General features: G+C 43.5%; 1 protein-coding gene across 3 annotated transcripts; it reads left to right on the top strand.

Moving 5' to 3' along the window:
• The first annotated feature begins 766 nt into the window (after positions 1–766).
• ssh1a (slingshot protein phosphatase 1a) lies at positions 767–17,894 on the top strand. Of its 3 annotated transcripts, XM_034541889.1 has the most exons (15): positions 767–984; positions 3,569–3,606; positions 9,349–9,449; positions 10,710–10,774; positions 11,489–11,610; positions 11,905–11,973; positions 12,110–12,175; positions 12,440–12,634; positions 12,754–12,847; positions 13,234–13,362; positions 13,513–13,559; positions 13,696–13,842; positions 14,227–14,427; positions 14,523–15,210; positions 15,337–17,894. In XM_034541889.1, exons 1-15 carry the CDS (start codon positions 904–906, stop codon positions 16,426–16,428), a joined length of 3,135 nt encoding a protein of 1,044 aa, XP_034397780.1. In that variant the 5' UTR covers positions 767–903; the 3' UTR covers positions 16,429–17,894. The 3 variants fall into 3 exon arrangements, with proteins under 3 accessions (XP_034397780.1, XP_034397781.1, XP_034397782.1); XM_034541890.1 differs by lacking the exons at positions 767–984; positions 3,569–3,606 and adding an exon at positions 6,794–7,256 and having other exon boundaries at positions 15,337–17,846; XM_034541891.1 differs by lacking the exons at positions 767–984; positions 3,569–3,606; positions 9,349–9,449; ... (1 more) ...; positions 11,489–11,610; positions 11,905–11,973 and having other exon boundaries at positions 12,135–12,300; positions 15,337–17,846.
• The last annotated feature ends 382 nt before the right edge of the window (positions 17,895–18,276 follow it).

The raw sequence follows: 18,276 nt of genomic DNA, 5'->3' as shown, positions 1-18,276 counted from the left end.
TAATAATATTACCCACATGCTTATTATGTTAGGACTTATCAATATGCTGGCCATGAAAAGGGCCACAACGCTCACTTACCGCAGTCCTTATTTTTTTCCACATATATGAAATGCTTACAAACCACAACAACACAGGTGTTACTGGTATAATTAATGATTATTCCTTGATCCTATCTAGTGCAGTCCAATGTTCATGTTGGCCCCTCACTTAAGGCCGTCTTCATGTCCTCTCCAACAGGACATATCACACACACTTTAAGGTGCCACAACACAGATACATGTGATAATGGACGATTGACCTCTATAAGAGTACACTTACAATGCTAGTGCTCATAAAACTACCTCCAATTATATGACTATAACTTTCACTGCCTTCAGTACTACAAGTACAAGTTTCACTACTGTCACATCCAGCACCCAGAGTGAATGCATAGATTTCATGGGACACACATCATGCAGCAGCCCAAGTTTAGAATTATAATAATGAAATAAATTACTGTTGTTATAATTATTATTTGCTTACTTTTCTGTTAGTCACTTCCTTCCTTCTGTTAAATCAAATTTAAAGGGACTTTTTAATATTGTTTGTTAATTTGATATCTTGTCCAACGTGTCTTTAGGTTGTATACAAAGCACTTTCTATATTTATACTTTATAGCCATATTCAAATGTTGTAAACAAATGGACTTGCATTGCTGTTTTGTCAAGTAGTTATTATTGAATCACTATATAGTGCCATGAGCCTGGCCAGGGCCTTGAAAGCAGCACTTCCGGCCCAGACCGCCTGCGGGACACAAACGGCTCCTCTCGCGCCATCCGTCCATCACTTGTATGGATCGTTAGCTCCGCAGCTAGCAGCTCACCAGGCCCAGCGGCCGGCCGGTGCGTCCACAGCTTCCAGCCATGGCGTTGGTTACCCTGCAGCGGTCCCCGACCCCGAGCGCTGCATCCACCGCCAGCACAGCAACCACCACGGCGGGGGAGGTCAGTTTGGTCCCGGGCGAACAGAAACGATGCTCCGGTGTCGGTGTGAAGGCTGAGGATGTGTGAGACGATGTGTGGGAGAGGCCCGCTGGTCGAAGCGACAGTAGCACCGTTAGGTACCGTTAGCTAGCGGCAGCGAGCCAACGTCTTCGGTACCGAGGGTCAGATACCGCTGTGCCGTTTATGCCAGCACGACGGGGGCACCTGTGCTTTTTAAAAATACGATAACATTATTTAAAAAAAATATCCTCACACCTGTTAAATGTGGCGTTAATTTAAGAGCTAGCTGAGTTTGACAAGTGCAGTTTCGAATGATATAAGCTCTAGCTGAAGTTAGCTGTTGATGATGTGAGAGGCCGACACCGATATTGAAGTTTCCCCTTCAACGTTGATATATTTAACGTTGTTTCACACCGTGTGTGTTACACCATCAGCACCACAGGGACAGGGCGGTGCTGCTGCCGCTGCTGCAGCCCCAACACCGCTAGCTACATCCACACTAGTTGACGATTCAGCCTGGTGGGTCGATTTGAGATTATACTCTTCTTTACTACACGGAATATTTCTGTCAATTTCTACTGTGCTGTCCTGTTGGTGCCTCCTCCAGTCAATGAGATCTCCAGGCTGGTAAGCAGCCATATGGGGAACAGTTTAAGGTGTTGTTATCCTCCTCCATCACAGTAGAGAGTCACAGTTCGAGCTATTCGTTTTCTGGGTACTCGCAGCAAGAAACGGCGATTGTCCTTGCCTAAAAACTATAATAATTCAAATATAACTTCCTTTTGCTACTTTCAAGTACAAGTATCTTCTCTGCACTGCCAGACGAGGGCGCTGAGCACCAGCTTTGTACTGCCCTTGTTCTGCTCTGCACGACCAAATCGGAGGCATCAGAGGTGACATCCCTGGGTTTATTTACAACCGCCTATGTTTGAGCTAGAAATGGCAACTTTTATTTCCCCCAGAATGTTTCAAAACCATGCAACATGTTAAGTGTCGTACATAGTTGTTACTTATTGCAAACAGATTGCTTGTCTTAATAAAGGAATTAGTTTTGTTGCTTTGACCAGGTTTCATCTCTGCACCGTACCTCAGCATCTTGCTGGAGCTATTGGTGTATTGGTGTAGCAGGCAGTCAGAGCTGGCAGGACGCTGCTGCAGCTATGATGTCATCTACTCATGAGGGGTGGGTGGGGTGGTGGAGGAGCACTACTGTTTGAGGAAGTGAATGTATACGATTATTTCAATATGTTAATGTCTCCAACAACTGGTCTGAGGGCTGATGATTGCCAATATATTCAAAATGTTGTAGTTTCAGCTGGGAGATTCAAAATCGACAGACACAAATTAAAACTCACCAAAACAATCTTTGTTAGTCTTTTCAACAATCACCAGCTCTGGTTTTGTTGTACGTCTCTGGCTGCTGAGCAGTGGCTCGGCGGCTCTTGTTCTTCAGAGGCAGACTATTAAACTATCAAAATAAAATGGGAAACATCACCCATAAATTGCCCAAAAAAGACAATTGGCAATGTACTCGGGCAATTGTCGATAGCGATTATATATTCATCCGAACGTCCGACCCTATAGCTCTCCGACATGCTTGGTCAGGGAGCGGAGAGTGGAGGGGTATTCGATTCACTCACCTCCTAGATGCCTGAACATCTTTTAAGAGAGTAAATGTATTTTTACCTTCTCATGAAACTTTGCAATTGAACACAAATGTTTTCAAAATTGGTCAATGGGGACTTGGCTAGTTTAAGAAAATCCTAATCATGATTAATCTGACAAACTGGTGTATTTGCTGTATTTTGGTGTTCTTAACATGCTCCTGCATTCTCCGCCCTCCCTCATCCTCCCTCATTGCTCTATTCTATAATATGCTCTAAATGTTATTAAATTATTAAGTATGTTTTCTTCAGTCAAAAAGCACCTCCGGGTGTTGTGGATGCTATCAAATGCATAACACACACACACACACACACACACACACACACACACACACACACACACACACACACACACACACACACACACACACACACACACACACACACACACACACACACACACACCTGCAGTGACATCACTGGTATTTGCTTGCAGCACTTTGACAGCAGTATGAGAACAGAAGACAGGATTGACTTTAAATTCAATGTACTGCCAGACTCAGTTTTCCTCTGCTCCCTTTGATGCTGAAGTCAAACTATACTCTTCTGTGCTAGAATCACTGTTTGATAAAACATTAGTGAGCCTATTTTCATGATATGGAGTAGTTCACTTCTTTAAGGGTGGGTAATAAGTGAACACATCGGGTTTTATATCACTGATATAACACACTTCTGCAGCTTTCTCTGATAATTGTGTTGGTATCTGCCATAACACATACACCGACATTGTCATTTAGCATCATTGTCATTTTTACACTTGTACTATAGGAGTATGTATAGCTTTTTAGTTGTGGGTTATGTTTTCAATTTCCTTTATCAAAGCTTACACCCAACGCTTAAACCTCAATCTTGAACTGTTTGTCAATAATGCCAAAATAGGTTCGATGTGGTATTAATCCTTTCCCTTCTCTGTATTGCAGGATTTTGGGAGTGAAGATGAACGGCGAATAAATCAGAGGTGAGTTTACGCTAAGTTCAGTTTGGCCCTTCTGTTGCAGGTACGTGGCAAAGCAAGTCAGATTTTATACGCAGGTGTTGTTGACTGATTGGCTGCATCTGTCTTTGACTCATTTGGGGAAGTTGACGATAGTGGCGGCAGACTAGCTGGCATCAACAGATGAGGACAACCAAGAGTCGGTGTAATAAAATGTCTGTCTGTCTTTGTCAAACAGAAGATTAAATCATATTTAGACTTTGGTGACATGTTCGGATAAACTATCTATAAAGCAGCACTAAATTGTTCACACAATCAATCTGTTTGCAAGACAGCTGTTGTTTCACTGGTAAAAACCTACCATGACGCTCCAGTCAGTGCACGATAGCCCTTAATGTTGCAATTAAAGCTTTTTCAGTTCAACTTTTGTATCTTTACTTTCTATGAGATCAAGAACATTATTTCAAGACACCACTTGGCTCCAGTAACTTGTGTTTTGTACATTTAATGATGTGAATAGTTTCTAGTATGTATGGGAGTGTCAGTTTTCTGTCAAGTTGTAGCAGTCTCTGGGGCAGTTTCAGTGTGAGATCTTTTTCAAAAAGAAAGGATAGGCAATTTTGGATTTGTAATAATATGATACACTAAGCAACGTTTTTTGTTGTTGCTTTCTGTAGACTTGGAGGTTTCTGTGTGTGTGTGTGTGTGTGTGTGTGTGTGTGTGTGTGTGTGTGTGTGTGTGTGTGTGTGTGTGTGTGTGTGTGTGTGTGTGTGTGTGTGTGTGTGTGTGTGTGTGTGTGTGTGTGTGTGTGTGTGTGTGTGTGTGTGTGTGTGTGTGTGTGTGTGTGTGTGTGTGTGTGTGTGTGTGTGTGTGTGTGTGTGTTGTGTGTGTGTGTGTGTGTGTGTGTGTGTGTGTGTGTGGGGGGGGGGTTAAGCCGGTGAAAGGCAATGACTTGTTGTCTGAGAAATACCCACAAGAGTTATTGTAAACCAACTGCAGTGAAGTTGTTAACTGAAGAGATTTAATGTCAGATTTGATCAATACAATAGCTTTTGTAATAGCCTGCATGTCTTTCGGTGCCGCATATATTATCAATTTGACAAGACGGTGACACTGATGACAAAGTAGGTCTTTTAATGTGCAGTCTTGTATTTAATTTGCGGGTTGATTCTGTTGTATTTGTGATGTTAAAATCTTTATTGCTAAAAAATGTCCCTTTGAATAATTGTGAAGTGGATGAATTCTCTGACGAAGCAGAACCATTATTACCCGAAGATAAGCGAATGCGTCATTCAAAGGGTTGAGTTCATTCTCAGTTATGCAACAGCCGTAGCAATATCCCCAAGCGATGCACGTGTGAGAACGATCTATGCATGAAGCGAGTCCTGTCTTGCCTCAAGATTGCTTGAGAAGCTGCGGTAAGCGATTTATATTGCCAGTGAATTCATGTTTTATAAAATTCAGTCATAACAAGTTGTCTGTTTTTGAACTGACACATTTCTCTGTAGATAAGGGTGTACTGATCTCGTACAAAAGATAGATAGCATCATCTGTTGACGGACAGCCACTCAACTGCCAAGTGGGAGTGTTTGCATTGGCTGTTCCCAACTGACCTTTTTAATGATGACATCGTGCAGGTGTCGGTGGCTCTGAACCAAGGAATTATTTACTCTTTCCACCTTGTACACTGCAGAGTTGGGCAAGAAGTACAATTAGAGAAACGTTTGTGTGTAGATGGGGGATCCAGTGTTTGGAATGAGGAGGGATTCAGCATGTAGGGAAATATGAAGAATCCGCTGATTTTTTTTGCATCACAAATGCCCATTTAAACTCACTGCAACACCGTCTCAGTCAAAACAGCACACTTGTCTGGATTTAATTGACATAAATCAAAATTATGCATTTGCATGTACAATGTGTGGATAGGAGAAACTGCAGCAGAAGCACCATCTCTGGGTCTTTTTATTGTAGGTTAATTTCCTCAGTGACACGATGACTTCATTTGTTTCCTGGTCCGTGTCTCCACTGACACCTGAGGAGGTTTGTCTGTTCCTCGCTCTCTCACTCAGTGATGTAAGTGAGAGAATGGCAGCATTATGCAACTGGCAGATCCAAGAGGAGATTTGTTGTATGTGTGTGCAAAACACTCTTGAGACCATGAATAAACTAGTGTGGTTAGTGCCTCTGAGTAGCCTTTTTGTAGGTAGTCCTTGGGCCTCCCTCACATACCAATACACCAGGTGCTTCAGCGCCGTGGTTTAGCGTGTTCATCGAGCCGCATTTGGCCCTAACCCGGTCCATCTGGCAACTACTGCACACCATACCCTAACTCTGTGAAACGACGCCATCATTCCTGCCTGTTGCTTCTAACGCTTGACCTCCTATGCAGAGGAGGTCCCCATCTACATGCACCTGACACACTAAGCTGGCCAAGTTTCCACCTGGAACACATCCACTCGTAGAGTACAGTGTCTGCTAGTGACCAGGTGTTACAGACATTGGTCCTATTGGCGAGAACAATAGGAGAGCTATCCTGTTATCTGTGACGCAGGAGTATTGTTGACGTCTGTCAGCAAATCCTCCCAGATTAACAGTCATGCCACCTCCATTGGAGTGGAGGTTTGAATGCTTGGTGAGAGAGGGCAGGTGAGAAGGAAAGTTATGGCCACTGTAAGCTTTCAACCCACAAAGGGACAAATCTGCGGACTAAATTTCATCATTTCTTTCTGACTGCCATCGCATGATTATATTTATTTTCAATCGTGTAGATTCCTTCCATGCATCTGAAAATAATATTTGCTGCTGTTGCAGATGCATTTGACACAAAGGATATTAACCTGCCGAGTTAGCCGTAATACTCTCTAATGGTCTAAGACGTTGTTGTTTGTCTGTGGTACATCTGTGAGAGTGACAGCCAGTGCTGGTCACTTTAAGGTAAGAGAAAAGATAATCGTTCCCTTTATAAGCCTGAGTATAATGAGATTTGGGAGTTTGGGAGATTGCCAGTTCTCACTGCCCTTTCCACCAATGCTTGGCCCGTGTGTTAAGCTCGCTGGAGGCACTACCTTGGATTCCGTTGACCCTTAAAGTGGCATGCACATGCAGACATCCCCCAAGGAAGTTTTGGCCAAAATTCTTCCATCTGCTTTTTTTTGTCTTCCTCCAATTGAGTAGCTAGTCTTGCTTTTCCCCAGAAGACAAAAACCGAGAGCAAGAGCGTATCATGAAATGTACTCTTGGTCTTCTTTCTCACGGTGTAAATGTGTAATCTCCAGTGAACTGTAAAAGAGTGACAGACACAAACAGACTGACGGCACAGTTATGTGTGCCCGAAGCATCGGGTGGAGACTGCAGTGCGTTCTTCCAGGCAGCAGTCTGAGCACACGGAGACGCTCAGTTGAGGGAGGAGAAGGAAGCGGAGGGAGTGGCATCTGAACAGACGGCTCTTCTTCGCCGGGCAGCACAGATGAGTGCAGCCAAAACCTGAAACCGTCATTATCCTTCACTGTTTCTGGAGATGAAGAGGAAGTAGCTCCCGGAGGAGGAGAGTCGTGGGTTTCCTACCGGTCAACAGGATGCACCTGGTTTTAGAACCCATTCAAGAGGCCGTGATGAAGAGTCTACCGTATTTTGTGGACAACGCTGTGTTGACTCAGAGAAAAATAAACCACATGTGAGTTAAGTTTGTTTTGAACCCGTGGGAACAAGCTAGTCACTGATGAGATTTGAGTGCAAACACTTTACTACGGTCTGGACTTATTGTTGATAGTTTTTAACAGATTGGAGTTTAAAATCATTTGCTCTTGTATTGTTGTCATTTTGAATATATTGGTTCAGTGTAAGAGTTTGAATGTGGGCTGGGTCAGTTTGCAACAGATGCTATGGTGTCATTTAAGGCCAGCAGACAATCCATCACTGAACGTGTCCAGCTGATATGAGATGGTCATAGCTATATTGGTCTGTTCATCTGTCTGTAAAGGAGGCACAGACACTGTAGGTTATCATCGTGTAACATCTGGAAGCTTTTTTTTGTCTTAGTCTTTGTTTGTTTTGATACCAGATGTATTGTTAGCCATAGTGTTTTTGGAGATGCTGCTGGGCAAGAGACAGAGCTGAGGCTGTTTAATTAGGACGTCTGACTATCGCCAGTAGTAGGGCAGCTCTTGCTTTACACATAAAGACATCTCAGAGTTCACCTTTTCTGTTGGAGGTTAACAGGTATCACAGGTTAACCTGAGGACCTAAAGTTGGGTTGCTAGTTGAAATGGAACAAAATGGGCATCTGGGATTTGTACACAGTAATGGCCAGTACGAGGCTGTAGCCCTCTTGCCACTTTTGCCTCATATTATCCATCACTCCCTTCCAAAGGACCCTCCTGACAGACTCATAAATCTCAAACAGGGAACAGAGACTGAAACAGAAATCCACCAAAGTTGAGACAAAAGCTCTTGTTGAGACGTGTCCTCCCCCGTGCTTTGTCACTGTGGAACTTTTTTCTGTGGCGTTGCCGGGGTCCGGGTGGAATTTATTGTGAGGTGCACAAAAAGAAGTCCATTGTTCCCACAAAATCATCTGTTTTGCCCCGGCCTTCTTCTGGGTGTGGGTGGTGAAAGTCTTATCAGAGAGAGCCGAGTGAGGGAACAGTTGGATATAAACATGTGTTGGTGAAAGCTTGAGGACTTTCATAAATATTTGTTTAGGCCAAAGGCGTTGGGTCAATGGGTTGTGTGTTTGGGGACATTTTTCCAGGATATGCACTTTATGCTTTTGAAGATGATACCATTAATCAGCATTTTCCCACTTGGTATTAGTGCAATACAGATTTGTAATATTACAGAAGTGCAAACTGCAGATGCAAAACAGATTAGGCTCTTCTGTCATGTAAATCTTACGGTATCATGAGTAAATACCATATTAGGCTGACTACAGTATTGCTCTTTAAAGCTGACACTAGCTCGTATTAATGACAATATCAATACATTGATTTCATAATAGCTGTATTTAGAGATTGGTCTATCTTTTTTTCCTGTTTAGATTTTGTTTTGTTCCTGTCCTCAGTCCCGTGTTTAGCTAACGATGTACTGGTTTGCCAGACTGCACACACACAGAATATACGGTGCATGTGCTCCACCCTGCCGCCAGGTAGATTCATGAATGTGCTCACGTTGTTTTGCAGGGAAATGGAACAGTTGAATTCAGCCAAGAGGAAACACCTGACTTCATTTTATTGCAGTTCCCTACTTATGTCATCTGTTGACAGCTCAAGAAGCCGAACCTGAAAAACTCAGTTTTTTTACAGGCAGGTGTGAACTGGTAATTGCTGTTCTTCTACAATTGTGAAAGTCAACCATCACAAACAACTGCAGTTGGGTCAGTTTATTTATGTCTGTGTTGCATTACACAAAAGCTCTTGCAGCAGAAAAAAAGACAGATAAGCGTTCAGGATCAAAGCTTGATTCATGGCCGCTGCAGACCTGAAGTCTGCTTCTGTAACGTGGCAGCCGGGCTTTGCCACTCGGCTGTTGAGGTAATTCTCCGGCAGCAGGCCGCTGTGATTTATGCTCAACCCGCTGGCTGTTTCTACTGATTTGAACGGTCCTGTTAAAACTGAATATCGCATTTGTCTTGTGTCCCACTTCTCATTCTCGCTGTCCAATGAACAAGCTGGAACAATTGTGCCGAGCTGTTACTCTGCGGCATGGCGTCTGATGTCCGGCGTTTATGTTTCAGTGCTTGTAACTCCTCTCTCCCATTTGCTTTGCAGCCTGAGTGAGAGCTTCTTCATGGTGAAGGGTGCTGCTCTTTTCCTGCAGCAGGGGAGCAGTCACCAGGGCCAGAAGGCACATCCTCCTCACAAACACGCAGGTGAGAAAAACAAAGCACAACACCAAAAAAAGAAAACCCTGTTATAGTTTCGGTCTTGTTAATCTCCTCGTCGGCATCTTTAACACTACAGCAAATGTTTGTAGCTGAGGTGAGAAGGACGGAGGCTGCTTCGTTCATGAGCATGTTCCAAGTGTATAGTTTTAGCCAGATTGGTGCTCAAATCTAGCGCCTGGTAGCATTGTGAGCACAACTTCTGTTGATTTAAATGAGGCCCTTATTGTGTGTATTACCGAAAGGGTTTTTCTCACTGAGCTAACTTTGCGGGGTAAAGGTACATAAGTTAAATGTTAATTAACATTCTCAGTTATTTTTTTGATGGATTTGACCAAAGCAACATAATTCCGGTCTCATTTTTAAAGGGAATAGAGTTTGGTGTGACTTATTAGAGCAGCCTGATAATAAGGAGTTGCAGTAATCTAGTCTAGAAGTAACAAATGCGTGAACCAGCTTTTCTGCATCTTTTTGAGACGAGATGTGCCTGATTTTTGAATTGTTACGTAGATAAAAAATTGCAGTCCTTGAGATTGAGAAGTCCCGATCAAAGATAACGCCGAGATTCTTTACAGTGGTGTTGGATGCCAGGGCAATGCCATCTACAGAAACCACATCACCAGATAAATGATCTGGCTATTTTGTTGTTATTGCTTGTGCTGCAAGTACTATGTTTGTAGTCAGTACATTTAAAAGGAGTTGATGCAGATTTCAACAACAAGGCAATTCAAAGTGCTTCACTACATGACCAAGCAGAGTCACACACTTTCTGATTCATTGCTATTAGCTGTCTTTTTAAAGGATGACATGATTTGCCTACCGGTTGTGACATATTTGAACATAGTTGGCTCTGCATCAGCTGCTACTTTGCATTGCTGTTGGCCAATCTCCACCCCCTGTTTCGTTATCCAGCTTCACCGACACGTCTTACATGCAGACCTGGCACAGGGAGCACTGACGGATGTCAAATGAACAAAGACAAGCTTTTGAAGTGTGCTTCTGCGCCCATAATTGTGCTCATGCGAGGATGGAAAATTGTAATGTCAATTCATTACTATTCAATGGAAACATGTCATGTGTTAAAAAAACATGTTATTGTCTCCGGGATAAATTCTTTAGTGTTAAACCCTCAGGAGGAGTGTAACATACATTTACAACTGCAATGCCGAAATGCCGATAACTATCGGCTTTGTCGAAATAACAACATTATTATCTTTGGATCATTTACTTTATGATCTTCTTCAACAGGCGACTTACCTCAACACTTGCAGGTGATGATAAACATTCTTCGCTCTGAGGACCGAATCAAACTGGTGAGAGACAACAGCGGTGTACATTCATACATCAAAACATGCACATAAAGGAAAGTGACTAACAACCTGGCACAGGAAACCCTTCACAATGCATTTTATTGAGCACTTAAGATGCTTATTTGTTCACTGTAATTATAATGTTATGAGAGGTGGTTTGAACACACTCAGGAGAGCATGACCAAATCTTTCCATGGTGTGTGTGTGTGTGTGTGTATATGTTAGTGTGAAGCTGAGTTATTTCATTTTATGTTTACCAGCGCTGTGTTCTCCTACATCCTGAGTACCCGGTTACCCAATTGCATCAAATTTTTTATTCCATTTTTCTTTGCACATCCAGCTGTGATGCTTTGTTTGTGGTAGATTTTAGCAGACGGGTCAGTGTGTTTAACATGTTTGCTGCTCGAGGGCATTTTGCTGTCAGTCACAATCAGTTTAAACTCAAAAAAGCCTGCCACACGAGATTTAGTTGAAAAAGTATAGCTCATATCAGTCACACGTTTTAAGTGTGACTGATATTGTCTCGTATTTACGTGCTTAAATGAAAGCTTTTTCATACCAAAAGTACATTTCAGACTAACTGTGCCTTAAATGCCACAGTAGTGGAGCTTTGCTTGGACGCTCTCGGGTTCTATGACTAAAACAGGAAATTAGATTTCTTACTCTCCAAGATGTTCTGGCTTTGAATTAAAAGTAAAATGTCTGTTCTCTGTCCAGGCGGTGCGGCTGGAGAGTGCATGGTCAGAACATGTGCGGTACATGGTGGTCGTGTACACCAGTGGGCGACAAGACACAGAGGAAAACATCCTCCTGGGAATCGACTTTACCACCAAAGACTGGTAAGAGTAAACTCTTCTTGTGCGTGAGGTTTTATGATTGCTGTTAGCCAGACAAATAGCCGCCGGTTAAAAGCTACCAGAGCTCCATTCATGAATTGGTTAATTTGCTTCTATTAGACATGATATATGACCACACCTACATGTATGAATATGGTCCAACATTCTGCCTCCATCTGGAGCTGCTATACAGGCACTGCACAGTCAGAACATGTTACAGTAGTTTGTGTTGAAAGGGTGGAAATATTCGCTTGTTTCCAGTAAATCAGACATGATTTATACCCTCTCCTCTGCCAGCAAAAGCTGTTCGATCGGCCTGGCGCTACCTCTGTGGAGTGACACAAAGATCCATCTGGATGGAGATGGGTGAGTTGTCTCTGTCAGCGTGATATTTCCCTCTTCAGCCAACACTGCAGCTCCACCTGACACTTGGTATGAACATGGTACACACATAGCTGCACTGTGCTCAGGGGAACACCATCTGTTTGTGTTTCCTCCTCAGGGGCTTTACTGTGAACACGGCAAGTCGGACTCATGTCTTCAAACCCGTGTCAGTGCAGGCTATGTGGTGAGTAATAAACAACCTCTGGAGCCACCCACAGTCGCTGTCGAAAGAAATTTAGCTTCATGACACACCACAATAAATCTCCCCATGAACAGATGTGCCATTCTGCTGCAGTGGGGCAGCTTGAGGTAATGCTGATTTATTCTGCCACCTGCTGACATGAAGACGTATCTGCAGAGATATGAATAGCACCTTTAACAGATTCCGAGGAACATCTGCACCTTTTTAACCTTTTTTTTAATCTTTCCCAAAAAAAACTCCATCTAGGTCAGCCCTGCAGGTGCTGCACAAGGCATGCGAGGTATCACGCAGGTATAACTACTTCCCTGGAGGCATGGCTCTCACCTGGATGGGCTACTACGAGAGCTGCATCGCTTCAGACCAGAACTGCATCAACGAGTGGAACGCCATGAAGGACTTGGAGACCACACGGCTGGACTCACCCACCATGTTTGTGGACAAGTCAGTAAATGACTTACATTTTATTCTTTCTGTTAAGACACCAACACCTTGTTGTTGACATCGCACACAACTGGAATTGTAAAAGTGCTGAGATTTCAATGTGACTTAATCTTTGGTAGGCCTTCAGAGAGAGAGAGGACCGGGTGCCTTATTAAAACCAAACTCCGAAGCATCATGATGTGCCGGGACCTCGAGAATGTCACCTGCAAACAGGTAAATATACATGAGTAGTTGTAGTAGTAGTAGTAAAAAATAAATTCAAATTAATTTTCATTTTAGAAAGAACTATTTTCATTAATTTAGTCTTTATTAATGCAGGGGGACCTTGTGATTTATGATGACCTTATTTAAGATTGCTTGATTGTTGTTTTTTCCACTAATCCCTGAAAGGGTGTTCATACTATTACACGCCCAAACTGTGGTACTGATGTGTTTGAGTGTTCTTTCATATTCCATCTTTTGACAATTACATAACATTTGTAAAATAGTTAGGGGAAATAATTTAAACTTATCCAGGTGATTATGATGGAGTACCTTACGGCAACAAAAAAAACAACTCCGTAAATGAATCAACATCTACTGTGAAATTCTCTTGTCAGATCCGCACAGAGTTGGAACAACACATGAATTGTAACCTGAAGGAGTACAAAGAGTATATCGACAATGAGATGCTGCTGATCCTGGGCCAGATGGACAAAGCCACACTAATCTTTGACCACGTCTACCTGGTGGGACAACTGATACCATCTCTTACATTCACCAACATATCTGTTTTATCTGTTCTCTCCTGTAAATTACTGGGATAAAAAAAGATCCCCTTTCCTTTCCATCCCAAAGGAAGATCAAGTCAAACAGTACTTTCCTTCATTTGTTTGTAGGGATCTGAATGGAATGCATCTAATTTGGAGGAGCTGCAAGAGTCGGGGTGATTTATTTCATATATAAGAGATAAGATAACCAGACAAAAGAAACAATTTTTCACTATGATTTGAGCAAAACAGTATGTTGATGAGTTAACATTATCTCCTCCCCCCCCCCCCCCCCCCCCCCCCCCCCCACAGGGTTGGCTACATCCTCAACATTACCAGGGAGATAGACAACTTCTTTCCAGGCACATTCAGCTATCACAACATACGCGTCTACGATGAAGACGCCACGGACCTGCTGGCTCACTGGAATGAGACGTACAACTTCATTGTGAAAGCAAAGTGAGTCCCGAGTTGAAACAGAAAACATGTTGCTTGTGTATGTATCAGTTTATAATCCTCAATGGTCAAATGATCCGAATGTCAGTTCACACATTTACTTTATTTGAGGGATCAGATTACTTTCTGATAATTTCTTTCATCTTTAATTTAATTTACTTACATTTTTATTCAACTTTTTTGTCAAGCTAATATATTATGGTTATATTTTAACTGTTTTTATTGCTCATTCTTGACCTTGGAAGCAGTAGTTTGTCAAAGTACATCTGGAGTCAAGGTCCAACTTCCTAGAGCTATTGGTGGGCCTTGAGTTAAGATTTATTTTGTCAAACTACTGTAATAATACTGTAATATTTTGTAAATATTGTTTTGTATTCCCCACCATAGAAAGAACCGCTCCAAGTGTCTCGTTCACTGCAAAATGGGTGTCAGTCGGTCTGCTTCCACTGTCATCGCTTACGCCATGAAGGAGTTCGGCTGGTCGCTCGAGAAGGCGTACACCTTTGTCAAGCAGAAGAGGAGCATCACAAGACCCAACGCAGGCTTCATGAGGCAGCTGGCCGAGTACGAGGGCATCTTGGATGCTAGGTACAGCCGCGCGTGTGCGTGTGCGTGTGCGTGTGTGTGTGTGTCTTCGTCTTCTCCCAGTGGTCCAATTTTGTACTGTATTTGTATATTTCCAGTAAACAGCGTCACAACAAGCTTTGGCATCCAGACGTAGACTGTGAGATGGCAGAGGGGCAGCAGGGGTTGGCTCAGTGTTGTGGAGGGGAGGAGGGCAGCCACTTGACTCCAGAGCCAGGGATGTCTCCCTGCTGTGAGGAGGCGCTGTCTGATAAGGGGGCTGCATGTCCCTCCCCGCGCAGGACAACACTGGAGATCGACCCCGCCTACAACAACTACTATTTTCGCCGACTCTCTGACACGGCACTGGACAGCGAACCATCAACGCCTGTACGTGGCCCTCCCCTTCTCGGGATGGAAAAGGTCTTTATCGAAATCGAAGATGTGGAGCGTGACGCTCTGCTGGACGATGAGACCTTTGAAGAGGGTGAAGGCCTGCCGCTCCCTCACCTTGGGCCTTCAGCAGAGGGGACTGCAGCCCAGGCAAGCTCTCGGGTGCCTGAGCCCCTAGAGGAGCTGCGTCTGAGGCTGGAGTTCAGCACAGTGCAGGAGGAGGATGAGGAGGAGGTGCAAAAGGAAGAGGCAGAGATGGAGGTGCTCATGCAACCAGATGATGGTGGGGGTGGGGGAGAGGAAACGCAAAATGTGGAGGTAGAAGGGTATACAGAGGGTAATGGGATGGACCTGGCAACCCTCAATGAAAACTCCAACAATAACAACCATTTGAGCACACCACGTAACCTCAATGTAAGTTTGATTTATACGATTAACCTACATTTTATTATGAAAATGCTTTTATTTATTTAATGAATCCAGTTTGAAAAAAGTTAAATGTTCCCTTAGACATTAATTCTTTTTCCTGTCTTTATTTAGGAAAAAGCTTCCCCCCTCCCTCCTTCAGTTGATGCTTCTGCACTGTCCTGCTTGGATTCTAAGTCTAAACTGAAAGAAGACTTTCCACCCCTGGTTTCTAAGCTTTGCCTTAACCCCAGTCCCCCTGAAGTTCCAAGCGCTTCATTCCCACTGTCCCATACCTCTTCTAAAGGCCTCACGTCTTCAGTGGTACTGCTGTGCCACTGTGGGCCTCTGTGTGACTGTGCCAACTGTGCTGATTTCCCACCCACAGCTCTACTTGACAGAGAGGAGCAGCCAGGAGACTCGCTGCACTTACCGGAGCCAGAGAACCATGGTGAGAAAAGCACATCTGGAGCTGCCTCAGAGGCTCTCCTTGAGCTGATGAGAATGGACTTGGAGGAAGATAAGCTTGCCGTAGCTTGCTACATTGACCAACAACAGGAACCCCTGTTGCAACTGCAGAGATCTGGACTGGTCCGCCGGCGTGCAGAGAGACTAGAGAAACTTTCAGGTTTATCCCAGGAGAGCTTGCTCTCTCTGAAGCCTTTGCACACATGCCAAAGTTCCACAGTTCCACAAAACAGCCCTCTTCAGACAGAGGAGGAAGAGAAGTGCTCCAGCTTCACCGGAGACCTCCCTAAATCTTCTACATCACGCCAAGTGTGGTTAGAGCCACTGGTGGTGCCACTGACCAATGAAGCCTTGTTAGGGGTGGTGGGCTCTGGGTTGTTCACGCCCACCTCCTCGCCTCATGGCTCCACACTGACACGCAGCTCCAGCAGTGACAGTCTGCGCAGCGTGAGGGGGAAACCTGGCCTTGTGCGTCAGAGGGCGCAGGAGATCGAGACCCGCATGCGGCTGGCAGGCCTAACTGTACCCTCGAGGCTGAAGCGGTCCAACTCGCTGGCCAAGTTGGGCAGCCTCAACTTCTCCTCGGAGGACCTGTGTTCAGCCTGTTCCTCAGACGCAGGAACGCTACTGCTCCTCTCACTGTCCCCAGAGCCTGACCCGGGCCTGGAGTGGGACTCCCCCACCACATCTGCTCCACCCCGACCCTGCAAGGACCTGCACACTCCAGAGAGAGCACTACCAGGTGAGCCCAGAAGCTGACACATCAAGTGGAAGATTTTATACACTCGACCCAACCCATCGTCTGTCACCCTGTGTTGCTGGATAGTTGAGTCAAAGGAAACTAATGAATACAAAAACAAAAAAAACAATGGTAACCGTTGTTATAGTGTACAAACTGCTGTTCAGTGATGAAAGTCATATTGCTGTATCTGACCAGTGTGTAAAGCCATCAGTTCAACTCTAACTTTGTTTGATTCATGGACAAACAAGTGCCTTACTTATGAGAACAGAGGCACAGAGCTGTGTGTTTGGACTGCAGGACGAGACGGTACAAGACGCTCTATAACCTTTAACTTCACAGCTGTTAGTTCCTGATATTTACCAAATCATGGTATCCATTGGCACTAAGATTATTTTTACCTGTCTGGTACAAAGTGGTAGCCCACGTAGATAAGCTTTCCTCAATGGATGTTGACAGAAAGCAAAGTGTTAATAAATGTAGAGTTGTTTACCGCACAATTTCTGTTTTAGATGCTAGAGGGTTTTAAAATGAATGGTTACCTCATGTTGTATTCATGGAGCCCTTTCTGGGGCAAGAGTTTAAACTCAGTTCATTTGCCGATGTCGAATTAAAGTGAGGAAATCGGTTTTGAGGTGTATGATAATGCATTGATGTGTGACTATGCCAGTCTGTGAGTGAATGGGATCAAAGTGAAGAGAGAAGGTTGTGACTTTGTTTTGCCAGAGGTGCGCTCACTGTTTCCAACAAGCCGAACAGAAACATTTCTGAGTTTGTTGTTCCTTTGCACTGCTTTTTTTTTATATTGAGTGGACACAAGCTAGCTATCTTCCAAAATAACATCAGAGTAATGTTATTGACCTCATCATTCCCTACAATGTTGTTGGGAGAGCAGAGGGAGGAGTCATGTTGCATGGCTTGAAATCGCTTAGTGTGACAGGAACTGAAGATTCAAAGCAGTCAAATCATATAATGTATGTGAGGCTTAAGTTATCTGAATATATCTAACAAAATATGAACACGAAACATTTAACATCCAAAACTTTCCTTCCCTTAAATTCGCTCATTCTCGAGGATTGCCAACATTTTAAACTCATTTGTGCTTTTTTAAAATGTGAAAGACCAAAGTTCTTTGGCTGTCATAACAAATTTAAGCTGTACACGACAATATGTGAATCATCCACATATCACACACGCACATCCACATATTGTTGCACCTTTTGGGAGAATTGAAAGACTCGGTGTAGTCGTTAGGCGTTACGTTTCTATGCTCAAATCATCAGTGAGTCTGACGGCTTTTGTGACCCAGACTCGACGATCACAATCGGTTACTTCACAGTTTTGTAACCATTTTCTTTTTATATTTAAGTATGCAGTAACTTTTGTACTGTACAATGCTGTAGTTTGAATGCATATTGCACTTTTTATGTTGGTCAAAATAATGTACTGTATTTGTTAATTATGGAAATAAACATTTCTTTTACATAATAAACTATGGATCTGTGTTTTTTTTCTCATTAATACAATTCATAAAAAACAAATGTTATCGATTATATGACATGAATGAAAGACAGAATTGGGATTATATACTCTATCACCCTCCATATTATGGATGTTTTGTTGAAGACCTTCCTGAATGGGAAAACTATCACAAGCATAACTAAATATCTGGGCTGCGACTCGACCTTGATGGCGTGTGTATCCTGAAGTGACATCATTGTGCCCCCATTTGTATGCTTTGGCAGGAGAGTCGTTTTCTAACTGCGAAGTTATATAACATGTGACTTCCCGTCACTGTGCATGACTTCAGTGAATTACTGAAGTTCTACACTCTTGTGCCTCCTGTCTGTCTAATGAATGGAAGGCCC

This window comes from Cyclopterus lumpus, chromosome 9, assembly GCF_009769545.1.
Source record: "Cyclopterus lumpus isolate fCycLum1 chromosome 9, fCycLum1.pri, whole genome shotgun sequence".
NCBI lineage: Eukaryota > Metazoa > Chordata > Actinopteri > Perciformes > Cyclopteridae > Cyclopterus > Cyclopterus lumpus.
The sequence above is the reverse complement of the archived record's forward strand: the minus strand, read 5'-3'. Positions and strand labels throughout refer to the sequence as shown.